This window comes from Lactuca serriola, chromosome 6, assembly GCF_051521515.1.
Source record: "Lactuca serriola cultivar US96UC23 chromosome 6, Lser_US96UC23_V15, whole genome shotgun sequence".
Taxonomy (NCBI): Eukaryota; Viridiplantae; Streptophyta; class Magnoliopsida; order Asterales; family Asteraceae; genus Lactuca; species Lactuca serriola.
This window is the reverse complement of record NC_136413.1, coordinates 164,754,627-164,778,934: the sequence shown is the minus strand read 5'-3', so window position 1 is coordinate 164,778,934 and position 24,308 is coordinate 164,754,627. Positions and strand designations below refer to the sequence as shown.

Sequence of the window (24,308 nt, the reverse complement as noted above, 5' to 3'; positions counted from 1 at the left end):
GAACCTTTGATTCATATCATGAATCTTCATCTCCAGTTTTACAACAAGTTCCAAATCCCATTTCAATTCCAATTTCAACCAATTCCATTCCAAATTCTGATATTCCAAATATACCCTTACCCAAAAGACAGAAAGCCATTGGGGTGTCGATGGGTGTATAAGATCAAAAGAAGAGATGATGAAACAGTAGAAAGATTCAAAGCACGGCTTATTGCAAAAGGGTTCTATCAACAAGAAGGAGTTGACTTTTTAGATACTTATTTTCCTGTAGCTAAACTTGTTACAGTGAAGCTACTTCTTGCTTTAGCTGCTAAAAACAATTGGCCACTTATCCAATTAGATGTGAACAATGCATTTCTAAATGTATATACAATTGCCTCAAGGGTATTCTGGTAATTTTTCTTCTTCAGGACAACAACAAATGGTATGTAAACTCCAAAAATCTCTTTATGGTTTGAGACAAGCCTCAAGATAATGGTACTCCATGTTTTATAGTTTTTTAAGCACTTTGGGTTTCACACAATCAGAATCATATTATTCTTTATTTTTTTAAAGGTGTTGGTTCATCATATGTTGCTTTGCTAGTTTATGTGGATGATATAGTCATCACCAGGGTCGGCTTAATGCATAGTAAATCAAAGTTAGGGCTTAGGGCCCCACATCAAGGGGGCCCCACAAACCAAGGAGTCCATGTATTATATCCCTAATCCGGGTAAGGCTATAAACGGCTAAGAAAAAAAAACGACGTTTCTTTCTTCCACTGCATACAGCATACGATTTCTGTGTTTGCGCCCTCATCGCCTGCTGCCCTGCTCGATCTTCTTCTTCTTCTGATTTCTGAGTTCTGATTCACAGCACAAGTTGTGCCACACAACTACATACAGTGTCTTCCTTCTAGTTCTCCACTGCTGCACTGCATACGGTTTCTTCCTTCTCCATTGAAGCCTGCCTTCTCCAATCTCCATAAACGGTAATAAACGACTTCTTCCAAGTTCCATGATCCATCTGTTCTTCTTCTAATCTTGTTAACTTGTTTTCATGTCATATGATATTAATTGTATTGTAGTCTTGTAAACTTTCTTATACTGAGAGACTGAGAGCATACTGCTGTTCGAATAAAAGCAACTGATTGTTTGCCATAATTTGTGTGTTTGAACACTTAATGTTCTGTTGCATTTACAAGAATTGCAGCCGCTTTAAGGATCATGTTTGTGTAATTATTGGGGTATTCTGTGTCATAGATGATGATAAAATTATTTCAAGCAGGAGATACATGTATTTATTTACTTTATGAAGATGATATTAGCGTCATTAGGTTCATTAGCTTATTGTTTGTTTAGTTTCTACAAATTCAAGGACATAATTCAGTGTGGATGTATTATAAGTTATTTTAGTAATGTCAAAGGGCCCCAATTTTTTGGTTCGCTTAGAGCCTCCAAATTGGTTGAGCCGGCCCTGGTCATCACAGGAGCATCAACATCCGAAATACAGTTGGTTAAAAAAGCTTTAAGTGCTCGTTTCAAATTAAAAGACTTGGGAAATTTGAGACATTTTTTAGGTCTTGAGATTGCTAGATAAAAAACTGGAATTTTTATTTCACAAAGGCAATATACTCTAAAGCTTCTTGAAGATATGAGACTTTTAGCAACAAAGCCAACACATCAACCTATGGATCCCAAATACAAATTATCAAATTTTGAAGGAGAATTTTTACAATATGAGTTTCAATACAGAAGACTTATTGGTCGATTGTTGTATTTGACCACCACAAGGCCTGATATTATTTATGTTGTTCACCGTTTGAGTCAATATCTCAACAAACCCAAAACTCATCATATGCATGTTGCAACACATCTTCTTAGATACTTAAAATCTAATCCAGGACAAAGGTTATTTCTTTCAGCAACTAATTCTCTCCAATTAAGAGCTTTTAGTGATGCTGATTGGGCAGGATGCAAGGCCACAAGAAGATCTGTTACAGGATTTTGTGTTTTTATTGGAGATTCTCTCATTTCTTGGCGATATAAGAAGCAAAATACTGTAGCTCAATCATCTACAGAAGCATAATATAGAGCCATTGTTGCTGTCACCTGTGCGCTTATGTGGTTAAGACGCTTGTTAAGTGATTTTGGTGTAACGCAAAATGAACCAAACCTCATCTTCTGTGATAATCAACCTACCATCCAATTAACATCCAATCCTACTTTCCATGAAAGATCAAAACACATGGAGATTGATTGTCACTTCATTTGGGACAAAATCATTGATCAAACCATCAAACTTCTTCCAATAAGAACTCATTTTCACCGAACCACTAACACCTGCTAAACTGTTGCCTTTTAATGTCCAAGATGGCCTTGAAATCTATTTTTTCACGGTCATCTTGAGGGGGGATACCGGGGGTATTAATGTAATTTAACACTCTAATTAGTTAAGATTGTTAAGACCAATTAGTTAGTTAGAGGTTGTTAGCGTATTGTAAACATGTATATAAGCATCTTTGTAATCAGTATTGCACTAATGAGAATTATGGTTTCTTTCTCTTTATTTCTTCTCATACAAGTTGTTACCCTTTAAACTGCAACATCATTCCTCCTTATTAGATATATGCAAATCTTTCACCCCCTCTTTCTCTCTTCTTATTCCCTTTCTTTTACTTTGATTTTGTTTTTAGGAAGTGAGGTTTGAAAGTAAATACTAGATATTTGATAACTAGAATGATATCTTTAGTGACGGATAAATTCTATTTGTTCGGAAAGAACCTTTTGTGGAAGAAAAAAATGAGTTTTATTAAGTTAGAGTTTCATTTTATAAAAATAAATATGTAAATAATTGTAGTAAGTTTATTTTACATTTTGATAAGGGTATGTGAAACACGGTGGTGTTTGGTTAATCTCTTTAAGGGATGGTTCTTGTAAATAATTGTAGTAAGTTTAATATTTTCTGTCATGAATTCTTTCAACTTATATCATATAATTGACTACATGTTTCAAGCAAATTGTAGAAAAATTAAAACTCTTTCACTTTTATTGATTTACAGTCGAATACAAGAGCCCTAATCTAAACATTGAGTTTTAATATGACGAAGACAATATCTCCAACAGGAAGAAAACAAAAGTAAAAAAAATATCTAACTGTACATTGAAAACCCCAACATACCGAGAGAAAAGAAGACGATGATTATGTATAAAAATCGATCTAAAACACGCAACTTCAGTTAATATTCTCGGGTCAGGCGCATGTGGAGAAGTTGACTTTTCATCAAACAAACACCAATTTCTTAGATTTAGACAAATCTCAATCTCATACTTAAACCAGGTTAGTTTTCCTGATGCTATGTCAAACTCGTTTATATACTCAACTTCTAGGGGTTGAGTACAATTAGGCTTTTTTCAATGTGGACAATTGGAAAGTTGAACTCTGAAATTGGTTGGAGCCCTAATTGAAAGGGACTCTCCAAAAATAGGCGTATGCCACTTAATGCAGCGAACACACGGTATTCTTTAGTAAAAGGCGAAAGAATAGTTCGCTTTGTGTTCACTGCGTAGCTGCTTGTCGTCTTAGTTCCCAGCTGCTTGGTTTATGTAATGAGTTTGATACCTTCTGTTTCGTTCAAGTAGCCGATGTGGGATGAGCCCCATACTTGCATCCCTCTGTAATGTTTCAAACTCTTCTCCCACATTTCTCTTCTTTTTCCCCTTCACTTACTTCCATTTGGTTTTTGATCTGTTTTTTATGAGGTGTTCACTGTTCATGGATATGGGTTTTGATAGAAATTACTAGATATTATAACTGGAATTAGATATTTCGTGAAAGATTATTTTTAGTAGACCAAAAAAAGAACATTTTCGTGAAGAAAAACAGCAATCTTAGGAAGTTAGAATTTCATATTTTGGTAAATGAAATGGATAAATAGGTAAAAGTTCGTTTTACTTTTGGACAAAGGGATTGTGAGAATGGATAATGACTTAAACTAAGTCCTTTTATTCAACTCGCTTATCAAGGATTAGAATGGTTTTCAAACAGGTTTTCAGATTTCAGCATTTCATACTATTCAAAACAAGATGATTCGTGATCTTTTTGACGTTTATTTCAACCAACATGAGTTCCTTTCTTGTACTTGGTAAGTATTAATGTATTGGTAAATTGTACATTTTCATATCGTAAATTAAATCAAGGAGGTTTGATAATTATCAGTTGATACATTAGTGAGTTGCTTGGGCACAAAATGAGTTTTGAGGTCTGGAAACACTAATGTTTTCCTAAGTTCTACTAACTTATATACAATTATATTAGAAATATAAACAAGGTTTATATACACTAGTATACTTAAACGTATAAAGAATGTATAAGTCCTAACTCTTAACTTTTTTGTATGAATTTTATTCAGGCGATGTTTGGTTTACCTAAGAAACTATTGACCAGGTCAATTTTTGGTTTGGCAAAAGAAGCTTACTTGGGGGGTGTTTGGGAAAACTTTTTAAGCCTAAAAGATCTTTTTGTAAAAGTTCTTTCTATAAAAGTTCTTTTGAGGAAACAAAAGCCAAAAGTGGGTTTTAAAAAGTGTTTGGGTAGTATTTTTTGACTTATGAGTGTGATTTAGCTTTAAAAGTCCAAAAGTTACAAAAAATCACACTTTCTTGACTTTTGAAACTCACCATTTTTCTTCTTTATAAAAAGTTATTTTGAAAAGAACTTTTGCATCATCCAAACATCTTTATATCTTTTTAGAAAAGTTAAAAGACAAAAGTCATTTAAAAAGTTTTCCCAAACACCCTCTTGATTTGGGTTTTAACCGTTTAGCTATGTATCACCTCATTAGAAGCTCAAAAAGTCAAGAAATTTTATGGCAGAAAAATCAATATTATCAAGATTAATAAAGTAATAAAAGAGATGAAAATTTGTTGTTGATCTTGAACTCTACTGCCTAAGTACAGGTTTTTTCTATATTGATTCATTTCTTGTGTTTTCAACAACTTTATAGGCTTTTTAGTTAGCTGCAAAACTTTTATACTCCTGACTTATGATTGTTACACAGGAACTATTGAAGATTTGAACACTGAAAATTGGTTGGAGCCCACCAATGAAGGAAGGGACTCTCCAAAAATAGGCGTATGCCACTGAGTATGGCAAGCACACGGTATTCTTTAGTAAAAGGCGAAAGAATAGTTCGCTTTGTGCTTACCACATGGCTGCGTGTCTTTCCTTGTTTCAGCTGCTTGCTTTAAGTAACCACTCTCACACCTTCTCTCTCATTCCAGCAGCCGATGTGGGATGACCCTTAAACCTGCATCCCTCTCTTTCAAACCCTACTTCCAGATGATCAGTAACACCTTTTTTTACTTTATCTCGAACAACATGAGTTCCTTTCTTCTACTTCTCAAGTTAGTGTATTGATAAAAATGTGAATCAAGGAGGTTAGATACTTATCAATTCATACAGTAGTGAGTTGCTTGGGCACAAAAATGTGTTTTTGAGCTCCCCAAGCACTAATGGTTGGCTCAATTTTACAAGGTTATATACACTTTTATATTTCTTAATTAAGATTTAACTAATTTAATATTGATTTTTTTATATTTAAAAATGTAAAAAAGTTTTAAGTCCCAACTCTTAACTTTTTTTCTGTGAAGCTTAATCGATTTTGGTTTAGCACCTATGCATCCCCCATTATAAGCTCAAAAAGTAAAGAACTTAATTTTATGGCAGGACAATTAATTATGAAGATAAATAAAGTACCAAAATCCATTTGGTTTCTTTGGTATTGTTTCTGATCACAAAACTAAAATAGTCAAACTTTCAGGTTTTCTGGGAAGATTATTACTGCACTAGGCGAATGACCACGCGTTGTGCAGAAACACTTATATAGTTGAAGTCTTTACAAATATATGATTTTTTGTATATAACAATAACGTTGTTGTTAAATTTGATATAATAATTTGTATATACTAAATTGATATAATATATTGAGTATTTTGAATTATATGATAACACATACATTTATTATAACTTCATAATCTCAATCGTTTTAATGACTTCTATATTTATTATAACTTCATAATCTCAATCGTTTTAATGACTTCTATCCGCGAGTTACACATGAATAAAATTAAATATAATATATGATTTGATGTTATTTATAGTTATTTTTATTGTTAATTAATTTTTTAAAATTTATTTGCTTAATGTTTTAATTTCTATCATTATAACTATTTAAAACATTAAACATTGTTTTTTTATTTTAAAGCTAATAATATAATCATTTATATAGAGTTTTTTTAACTATTGTTATTATAAGTTATGTTAAGCTACTTATTTGGAAACTTTTAACGATTATAAAAATATATTTAAAAAATATTTTAGTTAAGTTGAAATTACAATTTTGTTTTTGCTTTTATCACTATAATTTATCACTTTTAACTATTTACAGAATATTCTTTAGTTTTTTTTAAATGGAACTGAAATTTATATTTGAATTGATATTGTAATGCGCAGAAACACCTATATAATTGAAGTCTTTACAAATATATATTTTTTAAAATATAACACTAACATTGTTGTTAAATTTGATATAATAATTCGTATATTAAATTGATATAATATATTGACTATTTTGAATTATATGATAATATATAAATCTATTATAACGTAATAATCTCAATCGTTTGAATGACTTCTGCTCGCGAGTTATATATCAATAAAATTAAATATTATATATAGTTTAATATTATTTATAGTTGTTATTTTTAACTAATTTTTTAAAATATATTTGCTTAATGTTTTAATTTCTATCGTTATAATTATTTAAAACATCAAACATTATTTTTTTATTTTAAATGTAATAATATAATCATTTATATAGAGTTATTTTTAACTATTGTTATTATAAGTTATTTTAAGCTACATATTTGAAAATTTTTAACGATTATATAAATATATTTAGGAAATATTTTAGTTAAACTGATATTACAATTTAGTTTTTTGCGTTTATCACTATAATTTATCACTTTTAACTATTTACAAAATATTATTTGGTTTTTTTAGTAGAACTAAAATTTATATTTAAGTTGACACTGTAATGTTATATTTAAATTAACAATTTAAGTATTTTGTCCAAACTATTCAAAAATTGTAGCTTTAAACTGATAATGGTTTACATGCAACAACATTTTAAATCTAATAAATTAAGTATAATATGTTAAAATTTAAAGACATAACTTTATAAATAGAAATAAAGATATTATTTTAAAATTGAAATTTATTCTATTTATTATTACACTTTAGGTTTGATATTTATTTAACCTTATTAACCAACTTACAATAATTATTAGAAAGACACTACAATTTATCACTTTTAACTATTTATAAAATAATCTTTGGGCTGTTTAAGTTAAATAAAATTTATATTTAAGTTGAGCCTATAATGTTATATTTTAATTAATAATTTAAGTATTTTATACAAATTGTTCAAAAATTATCCCTTTAAAATTATAATGGTTTACATCCAACAATATATTAAAACTAATAAATTAAGTATAATATGTTAAAAGTTAAAAAAACATAATTTTATAAGTAGATCTAAATATATTATTTTAATATTGAAATTTAGTTTATATATAAATACACTTTAGATTTGATATTTATTTAATCTAACTACCAAATTATAATTATTATTATAAAGAAATTAAAAAGTCATGGGAGTTTCAAATGAATGTGGTGAAAAAAAAAAGAATGAAGGTTTCAAATGCATGAGATTCAAAAAAAAAGGATAGTTTTATAAGTATGTATGATATGATTTCTTGTACTTCTTGACCAAATCCTTCAAAGCTTTTGGTTTTATCAACCTGATTTGTTTTTGTTTTGTTTTTTAGGGAGTGTTTCAGATATATGTTTCAAAAGCGAATACTAGATATTAGATAACTAGAATAAGATATATAGTCACGTTCAAATTTTGATTGGTCTAAGATAACATTTTATAATGAATCCTTAAAAAAAAAAAATACAGCAAGTGTTTTTTTTTTTTAAAAGGGTATGTGAAACACACAATGTGGTCGTTTTACCAAAACAGAAAAAATTGTTATTTTTGTCAAAATTGACATTTATATTGATTTCTAGATGAAAAGTTACTATTATAGTTTTGACTTAAGTTTATATAAACTAGATAGGAAACCCCGCTTCGCAGGGGTTGGATTCGCCGCTAATGTCAAACAAAACCGACGAAAGACATTATGTTAAAGATGTTGTCATTGTTTATCAGTCGTTCGTCATGGAAGTATGATGCTATAGTTGGTTGACTATGAACGTATGATGGCTAAAAATGAAATAAAGTAGAAAGAAACTGAGATCTATTCTTTTTTTAAAAGACATATGTTGGATTCTTAAAGCTACACAGATAAACAAAAACATATTCAGAATTTAAGTATCATGATTAAATAAGGAATCATTTGAAAACAAAGAAAAAAGCAGAGTATAACACGAAAATGACACCGAAAATTAGCCTCATTTACACACTGTGGGCATATTGCTCATCTTATCCTTGTTCTTCTATCGTTTTTGAGCCTTCTTAAAAAAAATTCTCAGAAACAAACAAATATGTACCCAGATTGAATTTATGCTGTGTTTTAATATTTGATGTTTGTCATTGATCTGTGATAGTTTAATTCAGATCAATCACTATCATAGTCTTGTGTTCATGTGCTTTAGGTCCAAACCATTGACCAACAATTTCTGCAATCTCCTTTGGTGACTTTGAAAATTTCCCACATCCATTTTCCACTACATAGGGTACATTTTCAACTTCCTGTACAATATCAGATTTCTAAGGTGTTGAGACAAAAATGGCCATTTTACCCTTGCATTCTGAAATCAACTTTAATAACAAAATTACCTGGTCAACAATGTAATCGTTTAGAATGACGGTGAGATCTGGGATCATGGCTTCTATAATTGTGCCTCGACCAGCCTATGAGAAATAAAAAGGTCAATGGAAAAGTCAACGTTGACTTTTGAATTTTTAAGTGTCAAAAAAGTAATATTATAAGTTTGAAATTGGAAAGAATTATCTTATTTGTGCATAGACAATTGATTTGACTAACAGTTAAATGCTTATTTATGATATTTCACTTTTTTACCGGTATATAAAACAATGTTTCATATTTTGTATAAAAAATAGGGTTAATCTAAAAAAAAGTAATATTTTGTGATTTTTCCAGACTAAACCTCGAATTTATTTTTCTCCTGAAAAAGACCTTAAATTTTTTCATTTTTTCCGAGCTGGCCCTTTTAGTCATTTTTTGTCAAAAAAAATTATAAATTGTGAGAAGTTTTTTCAAGAAAAACTAAAAAAGTCGAGGGTTTATTTTGAAGCATTTAGAAGGATGAGGGTTTTTTGGAAAAAAAAAAATACAAAGTAGAAGGCTTTTTTGAGATTAAACATATTACATATTATATAAAAAACGCTTTTTTGCATAAATACACATTTAACCCAAAAATCTATGTCAAAAAATTCAAAATTTGGAGGTGAATAGAAGGAAGCAGTATACCTTTGTTATAATACAATCACAAGCACCCATGCATTCTTCCATCTTAGTGACAAACCCCTTCACCTCTTTTAACCAATGGCTTTAAAACATGCATGTATCTTCTAAAATCTGATTATTTATAAAATAAATTTAATTTATAATGAACGAAACAATTTTTAAACATTCCACAAAATCAAACCAAATAAGAATAATTGAATAGATCATTACCTTAAACCTTGGTTTTGCAAGTCATTTCAGCATACCCGAACCATGATTTTGCAATTCAATGCATGGATATGAGTCCCAGAAACACATACAGTTGTTCCAACAGCATCCAGATGTAAACCTAATAAGAATAATTGATAGTCAAGTTGGGATGCAAATTGAACAATTACATATCAAATCCAGAAACCATAGCATGCATTGGAAAATAAAAAGTGAAATATATGTTAATGGCTAGTAATACTCAAATAAAATGGGTTTCAATAGATCCATTAAAATGTTACCTCGATTTACAACCAAATTCATGAGGTGGAAGCCATACTCAACAATTCTAATTTCAATCCATACTGAAAATACATCCAGTAGCATAATTAATCATCAATAAAAATAAAAAATTATAATAAACCATAAAAATAATGTTCAAAATAAAAACAACTAACAACTATTTTTTCCCATTCTAACCCTTCAACATCTTTTAGAAGGAAGCTTCTAGTCTATATGTTACCATCACTCCAAAAAAAAATTCTCATATCTGTCAAGATCAACTCTTTTACTCCAACAAAGCCATGATAACAATAAAAAAAACTCATCAAAGTGCAATTCTATAATTTATAGAATAAGTCTGCTAAGTTTTTCTCATTAAAGACACACATGCATCACTATTTTACCAATTTAAAAAAAAAAATACTTAGACATTACTGTTTGTGATAAAAAGGAATATTAAAACAAAAAAGGTTATATGATAGTTTAAAAACAGGGGAAAATCTTTTATCATAAACCAACGATTATTTTATCCAACCATATTTCAACTTCATCCTTTCAATTCAAACATTTAAAAATAAGTACATAAATATGTAAATCAAATAATAAAATTAGCTGTAATATGAACTCTTAGCAGAACATAAGAACAAAGAAAAAAAACAATAATGATGTAAATTAGGTATGAGTTTTTTACATACGGTCTCCTTCCCTCCCTTATTCAGCTGCAGGAGTCTTTCAATTATACAAATCATAAGTGAAACTTGCTTAATCACAAAGAACACAAAAATTCAAGAGATAAGAGTAAAAGAATAATTGATCTCGGCTAGCTTTAAAAAACAAAGAACATAGTCAAAATGGTGATGTTTGAGAATCTAATAAAGAATTAGCAATCAAAAACTCACTATTGAAACACACACATACACACTAACATATTTGACTATAAGAAAACAGATTCAAATATACAATGAGTATGAAAAAGGCAAATCTTTTTGTCAATTTGTTCAGATTCTTCGTTAGTAGCCTTGGAATCTACTCTTTCAGCAATCAATTAGCTTCTTAAACACAAACCTTCATCTCCTTCAATCTTTTTATCACTGAAATAAGAAACACGTATCTCATTTTAATGATATCAGAGATGAGAGAGAGTAGATTTTGGGATCAAGATGAAAGAGTTGCTAAAGAAACTAAAACGAAAGCCCTAATTTTGAGAAAACGGTAATGCGAGGAACGGGGACCATTTTTGGATGTAGGGCTTATAGAATCGAACCGGATTCTACAATTTGTTGTGTGCGACGATGGAATCTGTGGTAGAAGAGCGTTGAGGCACCGACCATGGAAGCGGATTCATGACGAATAGGTGGGAATGGAGTCGATGATCAGCCGGCTTCGAATACGTCGCAGTAGATGTTTCCCTATGGATGGCCGATGAAATCCAAATGAAGAAGAAAAGAGAGAAGCTGTCGAATGTAAAGGATAGGCTGCAATAACGTTGAAAAGGAAATAGAGATGAGAGAAGAAGAATCGAGTAAGTTGATTATCCAACGGTCGTCATATGGTGAAGAAGGATGCTAAATCAAACTAAAATAGAAAGAAAATCATACCGCTTCAATGAATTTAGAAGACCTTACAGTAGATGGAAGAGATTGATGAACTGTGGAAAAAGAGGTGGGGTGAATCCATTAGCGCTTCTTCAATGCTTTCGGATAGAGAGACCACTGGTGAAGTTAGGGATAAAAACAACAGTCGAGCTACGCAGATGTCAGAGGAAACCGCCGGTGACAAAAGCAAAGACCGGTGAGAAGGAAATTCGAGGTGGGGTGGTTCTCTAAAGAATCGAGAAGCATCGAATGGAGCCGGTGATGGAAGGTAGATTATTTGAGCAGTGGAAAGGTGAAATTAGGCGTGGACAGCAATCCAAAGGTGATTGGGGGAAAAAAACGGTGGACATAACCGTAAAGAAACACGTGTCAACAGCTGACCATAAAGAATAGGAAAAATGGCAAAAAATGCCCCACACAAAAATAGGCTGAAAAAGAACAGATAATCATAAAGGAAGGGCCGATTTTGCCCAAAAAAGCACAGGACCTATTTTACCAAATGTATATATAAAGAAGGATCAGTTTTGCTCCATCCTTAGCAAATTTACTTAGTTAAGGATGGAGAATTTTAATATACAGTATAATATTATGTGCTTCTTATATCTAAAATCAAGCAAACATTATTGCCTACATGGCACAAAAATGATGACAAGGCAAAATAAGCCGTGCTTATTTAACAACTAAAATAGCACGTTACAAAAATACCAACAGAACATAAAACTCTGAAACCTGAGATCTTAAACAGCATATGTTCAAAGCAAACAACACCATTTTGCATCATTCTCAACAAACAAAAAAGAAACATACTCAAAATAAACTTAAAAAAAAAAAAAAAAAAAAATACAAATTTACTCCTCTCGAGAACACCATTCTCTAGCATTCTGGAACATCTTCAACCACGGACTCGGTCCTTTCTTCTCCACATCCCACTCCTTGGGATACCATGGGAACTGCCACATCAGAAAACACCGCTCGGGATGTGGCATCATCGCCAAGTGCCGCCCATCCGGCGAACAAATCGCCGCCACACCCACCGGAGACCCATTCAAATTAAACGGATACTCCTCCGTCACCTCCCCATCATCATCACAATACCTCACCGGAGCCAAATCCGCCTCCAAAATCCGGTCAAAAACACCCTTCTCCGGAAAATACGCCTTCCCTTCACCATGAGCCGCCCATACCCCCACCGTACTCCCCGCCATCCCCTTCAACATGATCGCCGGAGACTCCTTAATCGTCACACTCGCAAACCGACACTCGAACCGACCCGACTCGTTATGCACGAACCGCGGTTGCACCGGGTCGCCCGTCGCCACCCCGGGTCCTGGGACCCACCCCAACAAAGCCATGAGCTGGCACCCGTTGCATACCCCAAGGCTAAAAGTATCTTTCCGATTGTAAAAATCCCGAAACTGTTTCAAAACAGACGGGTTGAACCGGATCGACCCGGCCCACCCTTTAGCGGAATCCAGAACATCCGCGTAACTAAACCCGCCCACGAAAACAATCCCTTTAAAATCATCCAATGAAATCGACCCGTTTAAAAGATCCGACATTGTCACATCCCACGGTTCGAACCCGGAAGCGAAGAACGCGGCGGACATTTCCCGGTCACCGTTGCTGCCCTCCTCCCGAATCACCGCCACTTTCGGTTTCACCACCGCGGTCATGTATTTCTGATCGGTGTTCGCCGGAGTAAACGACAGCCGCCATGCGGGTTCGTGGCGGTGTTTTAACCCGTCCTTTTCCGCCGCCACCGAAGCGGCTAGTCTTTGGTATTTTTCGAGGTGGAAGCTCGTTTCTTCCCAAATGTCACGAAGGTCCGCGGTTTTTTCATCCAAATGGGTCAACCCATCGATTTTCAACCCAATTTTTGGATCGGAAGTTACTTCTCCTATGATCTCTCCATTAACGCCATGGTTTTGGAGAATTTTTGTGACTTTATCAAGATTTGATTTGCTGATTTCGAGAATGAGACCGAGTTCTTCTGAGAATAGGGTTTCAAAGATGCTTTTTCCATTCGAATTTAGATTGATCTGAACGCCACAGTTTCCGGCGAAAGCCATCTCCAAGGCGGTGATGATAAGGCCACCATCACTGACATCATGACCAGAGGAGATCAGATCGCCGGAGATAAGCTCTTGAACAACCTCAAACACGGTTTTCAGGTAAGGAACATCATCAAGATCAGGACATTCATCCCCAATTTGGTCAAACACCTGCACATTAGTCAAATTGTCAAAAGTCAAAACCTGTAATCCAAAGTGAAAAACAGAAAAGTAGAAAAGTACCTGAGCAAGGGCAGATCCACCTAACCTTCGTTTCCCTTTTGCCAAATCAATATGAACAAGAACACCTTCATCTTTAAGCTTCAAATCAGGAGTCACAGTCTTTGTAATATCAGGACACGTAGCATAAGCACTAATCACAAGATTCCCAGGAGCTTTCACGACTTCACCATTTGAATGAGCTGCCATTGAAAGACTATCTTTCCCACCATCAATAGCAATCCCAAGCTCAATCATAGCCTCCTCCAAAGCAACAGCAGCATCATACATTGCAGCTCCTTCCCCATCAAGTTTAGCAGCATACATCCAATTCCCACTCGCCTTCACATCACTCAACCCCGTAATCTTCGCCCAAACAAGATTCGTAAGTGCTTCACCCACCGCCAAACGCGCCATTGCCTTCGCATCCAACAACCCTTTCACCGGCTGCTCCCCAATCGCACACGCGCCACCTGTGTAATCCGTATACGTCTGCGCGATCACCGCCACGTCAGCGAGCGTGATCTGCAAGGGGCCCACCGTTTGCTGCTGGGCCACGAGGCCCGTTACACACCGGTCCACTTTCGTTGTCAGGAATCGCTTCGAACAGATTGATGGAAGGCGTAACACGCGTTTCAAAGAATCCATTAATGTAATCCCGGGAGCTATTTCGAGAGGCTCTCGTAAATCTTTCACTCGGTGGAATTCAAACGTCTTTTGTGGCATGTCTCCGAGGACTTTTTCAAGTTCGAGATCGACAGCTGGCAAAGGCGGTGGAAGACCGTTTGACTTGCTTTTTTCAATCGCGTGACTGTCGATTAGACGAATATGCCCTTCGCCATTTATACTCCCGATTACAGCCATTGACACGCGTTCCCTTTTACATAAAGATTCCAAAAGTTCACGGCTTTTAGGGTTTACTAAAATCGCATCCTGTTCTTGATATTCGGCTCCCCATATTTCCAAAACAGACATGGTGTGGTCCCCAACTACAACAGCTCTAATATCAATTGTTCCACCTTCTGGGTAGATGATTTCTTTAACTACATTACAATTCCCACCTGCTCCTTGATCGTGTATGCTTACAATCGGATTATCTTCACCCATTTCGATACACGCGCGAACAACCCGGTAAAGTTTCTGTGCCATCTCAGCATCGCCACGCTGGACCGCGTTAAAGTCCAGCTCAGCATCGTTCTGTCCACTCACCATGCTGGATGCTGCACCACCTCCCATTCCGATCCGGTAAGCGGGCCCTCCGATTTTCACAACCAGCATTCCGATGTCGGGTTCGCCTTTTGTGATGTGGGTGTGATCGATTTGTCCGATTCCGGCGCTGAACATGATCGGCTTCAGCCATTCCCGCCTTTCCCCACTCGGGAGTCTCATTCCGAAGGTTCTCGTGTAGCCTTGAATCAAAGGCTCCCCAAATTTGTTCCCGTAATCGGATGCTCCATTGCTGGCATCTATAAGAATCTGTAGAGGTGAAGCCAAGTTGGATGGATATTCAAATGATGTGTCTTCCCATGGAGCATATGAACCTTCAATGTTTAAATTCCCAACACAATAGCCAGCTGTGGATGCAACAACAAACGACCCTCTTCCTGTTGCGTGTGTATCCCTAATTCGCCCTCCTGCACCGGTTTCCGCACCGGGGTATGGTGCAACTGCACACGGGAAATTATGAGTTTCGGCTGTGAACAGAATGTCAAGATCGCGTGTAGAAAGGTTTAATGGAGATGTGGATCCTGGTTTTGTGGGTCGCAATTGGTTTGCTAAAAACCCTTTGATTGCACTTGAATTGTCCTTGAATCCAATCACAGAATTGTTGGGATTCGCCTTTAAAGTGTTCTTTACAATCTGCATTAGGGTTCGATCCATGGGTTGACCATCTACTACAATCTTTCCAGTGAAGAACCAGTGGCGACTGTGTTCACTGTTTGATTGTGCAATGTCAAAAAGCTCAACGTTTGTTGGGTCCCGTTTAATATCATCTTTGAAAAGTTTAGTGTAGTATTGTAGATCTTGTTCATCAAAAGCCAACCCCATTTGTTGGTTTATCTCTTCCAATGCTTTTCTACCCTTTTCCATAACAGGAATAGTATAAACCTCTTCAGGAACTAGACTTGTTTTGAAGGAAATGAGTTTGTTGGGATACACGCATTCAGTCATTCTATCATGCACCATTGCTGCAAACTCTTCGATTTGAGTGTCTAGAAGAACGCTTCCTGCTTTAACATATAAAATATATCGCCTTGATCTTTCCAATCTACTGACTTCTGAAAGTCCACAAGCTTGGCATATAGACACAGCATTTGCAGACCATGCAGTAGTGAAAGACAGCCTTGGTCCGACTTCAACTACCACACTGTTGAGCCCTTCTTTTTTCTCTTCTGAGAAAAAGCTTTCATTCCCTAAATTATCTGGCTCATAGGTCTCTCTTAGAAGCCATTGAAGTACTGAAAGCTTCTCAGATGACAAACTCCCATCGACCCCAATGTTGAAACACTGTTCTGTTTTCAGACCCACAATTTGATTTGAGATCTTGGTCTGAATCGACTTCAGCAACTCTTCGTTTGCTGTATCTTGAATTAGAGGAGTTCTAAAGAAGTGAATCACTTTTTCGGTTCCTAACTTGTCAACACTGCCCAAATCTTGTACATCTACCGATGCAACAGCCCTGACTTTCTTAGAGGAATTTCGTCGAACACCTTGGTTGCATATTCTCACCAAATTGTTTCTTTTGTGTTTAGATAAACCAAAGAGCAAATGGGAACTTCTGCTCTTTGGTAAAGGTTTTGGCAAGAAAAAGTTGCGATTTCTTGAGCCCTGAAATTATATAAATAAAATTACATAAGTAAATTATACAAATTTATACAGATTACCATCAGCCCAAATAATAAATTTCAAAAAAAAAAAATCAATACAATAGCAAGCGAAACATAATACATACTTGTAAGAACTCAGATGTTGTAATCTCCAATGATGCAGCCATTACTGCATGAACGATTTGAACTGTAAAAAAAGAAAAGATTAAGTTTTTATTAACTTTCTGAGCTATTTTTATTTGTGGAGCACGCCAATACGATCGACATCAAAGAGATGACATACATGCAGATTAAAGAAACACTAAACTAATAAGAATGAAGAACACCGAAAGCGGCTTACCGGTGGCGTCGGCAAATGTTTCGGAAATCGGAGGAAGCAGAAAGCCAAGGTCGCGTTAAGTGAGAATTAAACCACAGACACATAAAAACAAGGGTTTAGGGTTGAAGTGGATTGCAAATTGGTCCTTCATCTACTTCCCAATATCAATTACCAGTCCCCAGGGTTTGCAAGTTTCAACTTTGATGAAAATAATTAAAAATATATATATTAATCATTATTTGTCGCATTTCTATAAGAAAATGTATTTCCATATACTTAAAAAAAATAACAATTTTGCATTTAGATATATCTGTAGGCGTATGATGAAAACGACCAACCTATGCTTCTAACTTAAGATCAATGATCAGCTTGAGACATCTAAAAGCCATACATGTGAAAACAAGTATGATAAAAAACTAAACAAGTATGATAAAAAACTAAAAACTTTGATATATACATGTCTTAAAATAAAATAAAATGATGGAAAATCCGCTTAGATATGCAGCAAAAAAGAATAGGATACCAAACATAATGATGGTGAGAATATAATATGATAAGGATGTAAGATGTTCAAGAGTCCAAGCGAAGGACATTTGGTCTAGGTTCTAGAAACTAATATTTTTTAAACTTAGAATAAATTTTGTATGATAGTATTGGAGCTCAAATAAAAATATTGTGTTAACGTTGATCTTGATGCCTATTTTGTAATTTGAATATTTTGTTATGATCTCGGATTCGAGGTTGGTTAGTAGATTCACAATCTTGAGTTCGGATACAGTGACAAGAGCATAACCGTGTATAGTAACAAAAACTGGACCATCTTTCATCGAGATAAATTTATTAATTTTATTTATGAAAGTTATTAATTTTTATTCTTGCATCAATATATTGTAAGAAAGTATAAACTCAAGATTTTCCCAACATCAACATTTCATTCACTATGAAACAGTTGGTTTACATCAAACAAATACAAAGGAAAATCTCACTACAATCACACTCATCTCTCAGATACACATTAGATCTAACAAAATAAACTGGTTCTTGTGGTATAAACCCTAATCTAGAGAGAACCAAGAGAAAGAGACGAACTGTGAAGAAAAATGAAGAAAAATATCTATCGTATGTGCTGCAACCACTCATCCTTCACTATATATACTCAGATCAATATTAACTCACGGACTATCCATGAACCCAAACCGGGTTTAACAACCCGCGTGCTTTCTTACCCTGTACACTGAACATATACAAATACCAAACACAAATACATACCAAATATACAATAACAACTATATACTTAATGATAAATGATAAGTTTGTATATATATATAATATCTTTCAACACCCCCTCTCAAACTTATCATTTAGCAACATTATGAATTGAAAACAAATTTAAAAGACCTAATCTTTTTGATAAAAACTCATGTTGAAAACCAGTTAAAGATTTTGTCAAAATATCTGCATTTTGATTTGAAGAATCAATTTTCACTAATTTTAAAATACCATTTTCAATCTTTTCTCTAATAAAATGAACATCTATCTCAAAGTGTTTTGTTTTTTCATGAAAAACAGGATTCAATGCTAATTTAATAGCAGATTCATTATCACAAAAAAGTTTAACAGGAGTTAAATTTGAATAACCTAAATCACTTAAAATTTTCAAAATCCACAACACTTCACAAGTAACAGTACCTAAAGCACGATACTCAGACTCTGTTGAAGACCTAGATATTGTACTTTGTTTCTTACTTTTCCATGAAACAAGTGAACCACCCAAATATACTAAATATCCAGACACTGACCTTCTTGTTGTCAAGCATTTTGCCCAATCAGCATCAACATAACCAACAACATCTAAATTATCATTTTTAGAAACAACAACACCTTTTCCTGGAGAATCTTTTAAATATCTCAATAACCTAAAAGCAACATTTAGATGTGATTTTCTCGGCTTATGCATAAACTGACTCAACAGTTGAACAGCATAACTAATATCTGGTCTTGTTACTGTTAGATAAATCAACTTCCCTATTAATTTTTGAAATTCAGTAATATTACTTATTAAATCTGAATCATCATCACTGTACCTGTTAAAAACAAAATTAACTTCCAAAGGAGTTTTAACAGGTTTGCAACCTAACATTCCAAATTCATGTAAAAGCTCCAAACAATATTTTCTTTGATTTAAACAAATACCATTGTTAGTGGGTAATACTTCTATTCCCAAAAAATATTTCAACAAACCTAAATCTTTTATTCTAAATTTAGATTTAAGAAACATTTTAACATTCTCAATTTCTACATTGCTATTCCCTGTCAAAATTATATCATCCACATATACCAGCAAAACAACCACTGTGTTATCCTTTTTCCTAACAAATAACGAATAATCACTTAAACTTTGAACAAAACCAAAATCAGATAAAGAAGAGCACAATTTCTCATTCCACTTTCGTGGAGCTTGTTTTAATCCATACAGTGACTTAATAAGTTTACAAACTCTAATATCATTTTTTGTGTGATACCCTTCAGGAAGAGTCATGTAAACATCTTCAGCTAAGTTACCATATAAAAATGCATTATTAACATCAAGTTGGAAAAGAGGCCAAGAATTATTTACAGCAACACATATAACAATTCTTACCGTAACAATCTTAGCAACAGGTGAAAAAGTCTCTTCATAATCTATTCCTTCCCTTTGGTTATATCCTTTAGCAACAAGTCTAGCTTTATATCTCTCAACCTCACCATTTGATTTATATTTAATTTTATATATCCAACGACAACCAATAGGTTTTCTATTTTTCGGAAGATCTACAATATCCCAAGTATGATTCCTATATAATGCTTCCATTTCCTCATTCATAGCTTTGATCTAATTAGGATCAGAAGAGGCTTCAGAATATGTTTTTGGCTCAAAAGTCTTATTCAAGTTTGACACAAAACACTTACTTTCATTAGTTAAACAAGAGTAATTTATAGATTTTTCCAAGCCATATTTATGAGAACTTTCAACAACAAAGTCATCAAATCTTGCTGGTAAACGAATATTTCTACCAGACCTAGTGATACCTAACAAGTGATCATCAGAAGGATTGTTTTGTCCTAAAATACCATCCTCAGCCAATGTAGATGAACTGGGAACATCCTCATGAACCTGAGGCACACGTGCCTCGTCACTCTGGTTGCTGACCCCACTAACTGGGTTCTCATCCAGATCATGAACTGCTCCAGCACCATCAGATTGATGGGTTACTCCCAAATCATCTAAACTACAGTTTTCATGTAGAGAACTAGATAACATAGGCTCATCATAGGAAAATGGGTCACTTGGGTTATTCAGAAAATTAGACTTATCAACATTTGAAAAATTAAGCTTGAATGGAAACACTGACTCATAAAATTTCACATCCCTGGAAACAAAAACAAAATTTGTGTCAAGACTTAAAACTTTATATCCTTTTTGTTCCAAAGAATAACCAAGTAAAACACATTTATCTGCACGTTCAGAAAACTTATCCAAATTATTTAATTTTGTTGCAAAGCAGAGACACCCAAAAACACGAAGTTTTTCAAAACTGGGAATAGATTATAAACAAGTTCATAAGGTGAGGCTCCATTCAACACAGAAGTTGGAGTTCTATTAATCAAAAAAACTGAAGTTAAAACCTCATCACCCCAGTAACATATAGGCAACCCTGACTGAAACAATAAAGACCTAGCAACATTCAGGATATGTCTATGCTTCCTCTCAACCACCCCATTTTGTTGAGGTGTGTAAACACATGATGTCTGATGAATAACACCTTTATTTTCAAGAAATGTTTTCATGTTATGATTTAAAAACTCAGAACCATTATCAGTCCTAACCTTTTTAATTTCAATACCAAACTGATTATGCAAAATATTAAAGAAAGCATTAACACATGAAAAAACTTCACTTTTAGATTTTAGCAAATAAATCCAAGTTGCCCTAGTGAAATCATCCACTATAGTAAGAAAAAACTTAAACCCTTCTGAAGTGATCACTCTATAAGGTCCCCAAACATCCAGATGAATAAGTTCACCTAAGCAAGAAGTTACATGTTGACTAGTTGGAAAGGAATTCCTTGTCTGTTTTGCTTTGTGACAAATATCACAAGGTGGCAAGGTATCATTCCCAAAATTAAGTTGAGACTTTAAAGAGTTTAAAGCTTGGTCAGAAGGATGACCAAGTCTATTATGCCATGTCAATTTAGAAATATAACACACAGCAACATTAGAACAAAAAAAGATTACCTGAAGGTACACTATCAACATAATAGAGACCTCCAGATTCACTACCACTCCCCACCATCTCCTTTGAGTGTAAATCTTGAATTTTACAACTATGTTCATTAAACACAACCTCACATTTATTATCTTTACACACTTTATGAACAGACAAAAGATTTACATTAAACTCAGGAACTGCAAACACATCAAACAGAGTTAAAGAATTTGAAATATTTAAGTTTCCAATTTTTTCAATTTTAGCACTGGTCCCATTTGGATGACTAACAAGAAGGTTAAGCTTAGACACATCTACTGTATCATACAAACGTGATTCTGATGCTATCATATGTTGATTGGCACCAGAATCAACAATCCATTTATTACTGTTAAAAGTTGAATTACAAACATTAAACAAGCAAGTACCTGCCATATTAGCATTGACAGATGCCTCCTCATTACTGTGTTTTTCACCAATTAGACCAAGAACCTTAGCATACTGGTCTTTAGTAAGTTGATAAAACATAGACTCTTCTGATGCAGATGAACCAGTCCCAACAACAGAAGAATTTATATTGAAGTTTTTACCTTGACTATTCTGAATAGACTCACTTCTAGGTTTAAAATCTTTAGGATATCCAATCAATTTATAGCATTTTTCAACAGTGTGTCCTTTAATGCCACAATTTTTACACTGAACAATCTGTCCCTTATTTTTATTACCAGAAAACTTATTATTAAATTTACTATTGAAAGCACTTGTCTGATTTTTAGGAACAGATTGAGAATCACTAGAAAGAGATCCATTCTTTTGAAGAGACTCTTCACGAGAAATTATAGAAAAAGCAGTTTTGACACTAGGAAGTGGATCCATGAGTAGAATATGACTCTTAACTTGATTATATGATTCATCAAGACTAGTAAGGAATTGCATGAGCTTTATCAGCTTAGAATGATCATTTAGTTTAACTGCAGCCTCACAAGTACATTCTGTAAGACTGATTAAACCATCAAATTCTTTCCATAAAGCATCCAGTTTATTAAAAAAATCAGACACAGTCATACCACTTTGTTTTAAAGAATTTATTCTTTGATGAATATTAAAAATTACAGACCCATCTGCTTTATTATAGGTTTCAAACAAATTTTCCCAAATTTCTTGTGCATTATCAGAATACGCATGACTAGCATAAATTGAATCACTGATAGAAGATAATAACCAGGAACACACTACTGCATTAGCCCTTTCCCACTTAGTCTCTTTAGTTTTCTCAACCGAATTCTTTTTAAATGTACCATCAACAAACCCTAGTTTGTTTCTAGCCTTAAGGGCCCTAGTCATGGAACTTCTCCAAATACGAAAGTTTTCATTTCCAGTTAGTTTAACAGTAACAATAGTTGTAGTAGCATTATCAGATGGATGAACATAGAGAGGATCATCAAAATTAACTACATCATCCTTCCCACTCCCTTCAGGAGGATCATTAGGACCAACCATAAAACAAACAGATAAGAACGCGCAATGAAAACACTAACAATCAGTCACTGTATGACGTCCAGATGGTCACCACGTATGTTGGGGCCCAAGACAATCAATACAGATCAGCCTGATATACAAGAAAAAGAAAGAAAAATTGCACAAAAATTTAACTAATACACTCAAAACATACAGATCTCCCAAATTTATTCTAGTAAAGAGTTGAGAAAGGAACAAGGAAATGCTCACAGCGATCAGAAGGAGATTTACAGTTCAAAGTGACCGCTCACCTCCCTTAGGGTTGTTCTCTGTCAGAGTTATTTCAGATGAGTGTCCGTTCCCTGACAGAGTTACTTTGACCCTAAACACTGGGATTGAGTGAGCAGACCAGATGATGAGAAGTTTTTCTTGAAGTATAAACCACAGATCCGGAAGGATCGAATGACAACCACCAAATCTGCAAAGTAAAACTTACAATCGCAGTAACTTGATTCTAATAAGAGAGAAAAAAATATCGAGAGTTTCCAAGAGCCAATCGATTAACGAATGATCAAGAAACAATCGATTTCAAGTATTAAAGAAGGAACAACACCAAAATAGAAGAGGAACAGACTAACCTGTATGAATCTTCTGCAACTCAACAAGAACTTCAAATATCGTCACACAGAGAAGCTCTGATACCATGTAAGAAAGTATAAACTCAAGATTTTCCCAACATCAACATTTCATTCACTATGAAACAGTTGGTTTACATCAAACAAATATAAAGGAAAATCTCACTACAATCACACTCATCTCTCAGATACACATTAGATCTAACAAAATAAACTGGTTCTTGTGGTATAAACCCTAATCTAGAGAGAACCAAGAGAAAGAGACGAACTGTGAAGAAAAATGAAGAAAAATATCTATCGTATGTGCTGCAACCACTCATCCTTCACTATATATACTCGGATCAATATTAACTCACGGACTATCCATGAACCCAAACCGGGTTTAACAACCCGCGTGCTTTCTTACCCTGTACACTGAACATATACAAATACCAAACACAAATACATACCAAATATACAATAACAACTATATACTTAATGATAAATGATAAGTTTGTATATATATATATATATATATATATATATATATATATAATATCTTTCAACATATATTAGAAGAAAATCAAGTTAAATTGCATTGTAATGCAAAAGTAAGAAATAACAAAGCAACCTCCTCAAATTGAGTTGGAGTGTGTTGTGACAGTGAGGAAATGACGAATACCTCGAATGTTTGCACACATTATTACACCTAAAGAGTGTTTCAAATATTAGTTTGCTAAGATTCCATGGAAAGGGTACATTTTCTCCTTGTTTGTGTCCACATATGCTCTCAATTTTCCACATGTCCATAGAAAATATATAGAAATAAAAAAGGCTTCAACATATGGCTACTATGCCATGCATGTGTTGTTGTTGGATTTTTGGATATCAGTGTAACATATAGTCATATACCATCTAAGGTTTTCCCTCTCATTCATTTCACTTATCAAATTAAATCATACAAAGCAAGGAAG

The 24,308-nt window shown here is 33.9% G+C and overlaps 2 protein-coding genes, 1 long non-coding RNA gene and 2 other non-coding genes across 11 annotated transcripts; 1 reads left to right on the top strand and 4 right to left on the bottom strand.

Moving 5' to 3' along the window:
- The first annotated feature begins 3,092 nt into the window (after positions 1 to 3,092).
- On the top strand, positions 3,093 to 5,953 carry LOC145057294 (uncharacterized). 2 transcript variants are annotated; one of them, XR_013686034.1, is made up of 4 exons: positions 3,093 to 3,655; positions 4,027 to 4,123; positions 5,039 to 5,514; positions 5,801 to 5,953. It is a non-coding gene; the product is annotated as an uncharacterized LOC145057294 (long non-coding RNA). The 2 variants fall into 2 exon arrangements; XR_013686035.1 differs by lacking the exon at positions 5,801 to 5,953 and having other exon boundaries at positions 5,039 to 5,560.
- Positions 3,434 to 3,550, bottom strand: LOC145060700 (U5 spliceosomal RNA). The gene has a single exon (XR_013686889.1). It is a non-coding gene; the product is annotated as a U5 spliceosomal RNA (small nuclear RNA).
- Positions 5,076 to 5,194, bottom strand: LOC145060704 (U5 spliceosomal RNA). The gene has a single exon (XR_013686893.1). It is a non-coding gene; the product is annotated as a U5 spliceosomal RNA (small nuclear RNA).
- Positions 5,954 to 8,404: 2,451 nt separating the features above from the next.
- Positions 8,405 to 11,914, bottom strand: LOC145057292 (monogalactosyldiacylglycerol synthase, chloroplastic-like). 6 transcript variants are annotated; one of them, XM_079005084.1, is made up of 8 exons: positions 11,603 to 11,912; positions 11,269 to 11,479; positions 10,696 to 11,095; positions 10,025 to 10,087; positions 9,747 to 9,864; positions 9,540 to 9,647; positions 8,885 to 8,959; positions 8,405 to 8,797 (listed from the first exon to the last, which is right to left on the bottom strand). In XM_079005084.1, exons 6-8 carry the CDS (start codon positions 9,579 to 9,581, stop codon positions 8,654 to 8,656), a joined length of 261 nt encoding a protein of 86 aa, XP_078861210.1. In that variant the 5' UTR covers positions 9,582 to 9,647; positions 9,747 to 9,864; positions 10,025 to 10,087; positions 10,696 to 11,095; positions 11,269 to 11,479; positions 11,603 to 11,912; the 3' UTR covers positions 8,405 to 8,653. The 6 variants fall into 6 exon arrangements, with proteins under 6 accessions (XP_078861210.1, XP_078861209.1, XP_078861211.1 ...); XM_079005083.1 differs by having other exon boundaries at positions 10,700 to 11,095; XM_079005085.1 differs by having other exon boundaries at positions 10,965 to 11,095.
- Positions 11,915 to 12,242: 328 nt separating this feature from the next.
- Positions 12,243 to 17,175, bottom strand: PUR4 (purine biosynthesis 4). Its single transcript, XM_079005082.1, has 4 exons — positions 17,038 to 17,175; positions 16,823 to 16,884; positions 13,894 to 16,698; positions 12,243 to 13,821 (listed from the first exon to the last, which is right to left on the bottom strand). Exons 2-4 carry the CDS (start codon positions 16,862 to 16,864, stop codon positions 12,448 to 12,450), a joined length of 4,221 nt encoding a protein of 1,406 aa, XP_078861208.1. The 5' UTR covers positions 16,865 to 16,884; positions 17,038 to 17,175; the 3' UTR covers positions 12,243 to 12,447.
- Between the last annotated feature and the right edge of the window lie 7,133 nt (positions 17,176 to 24,308).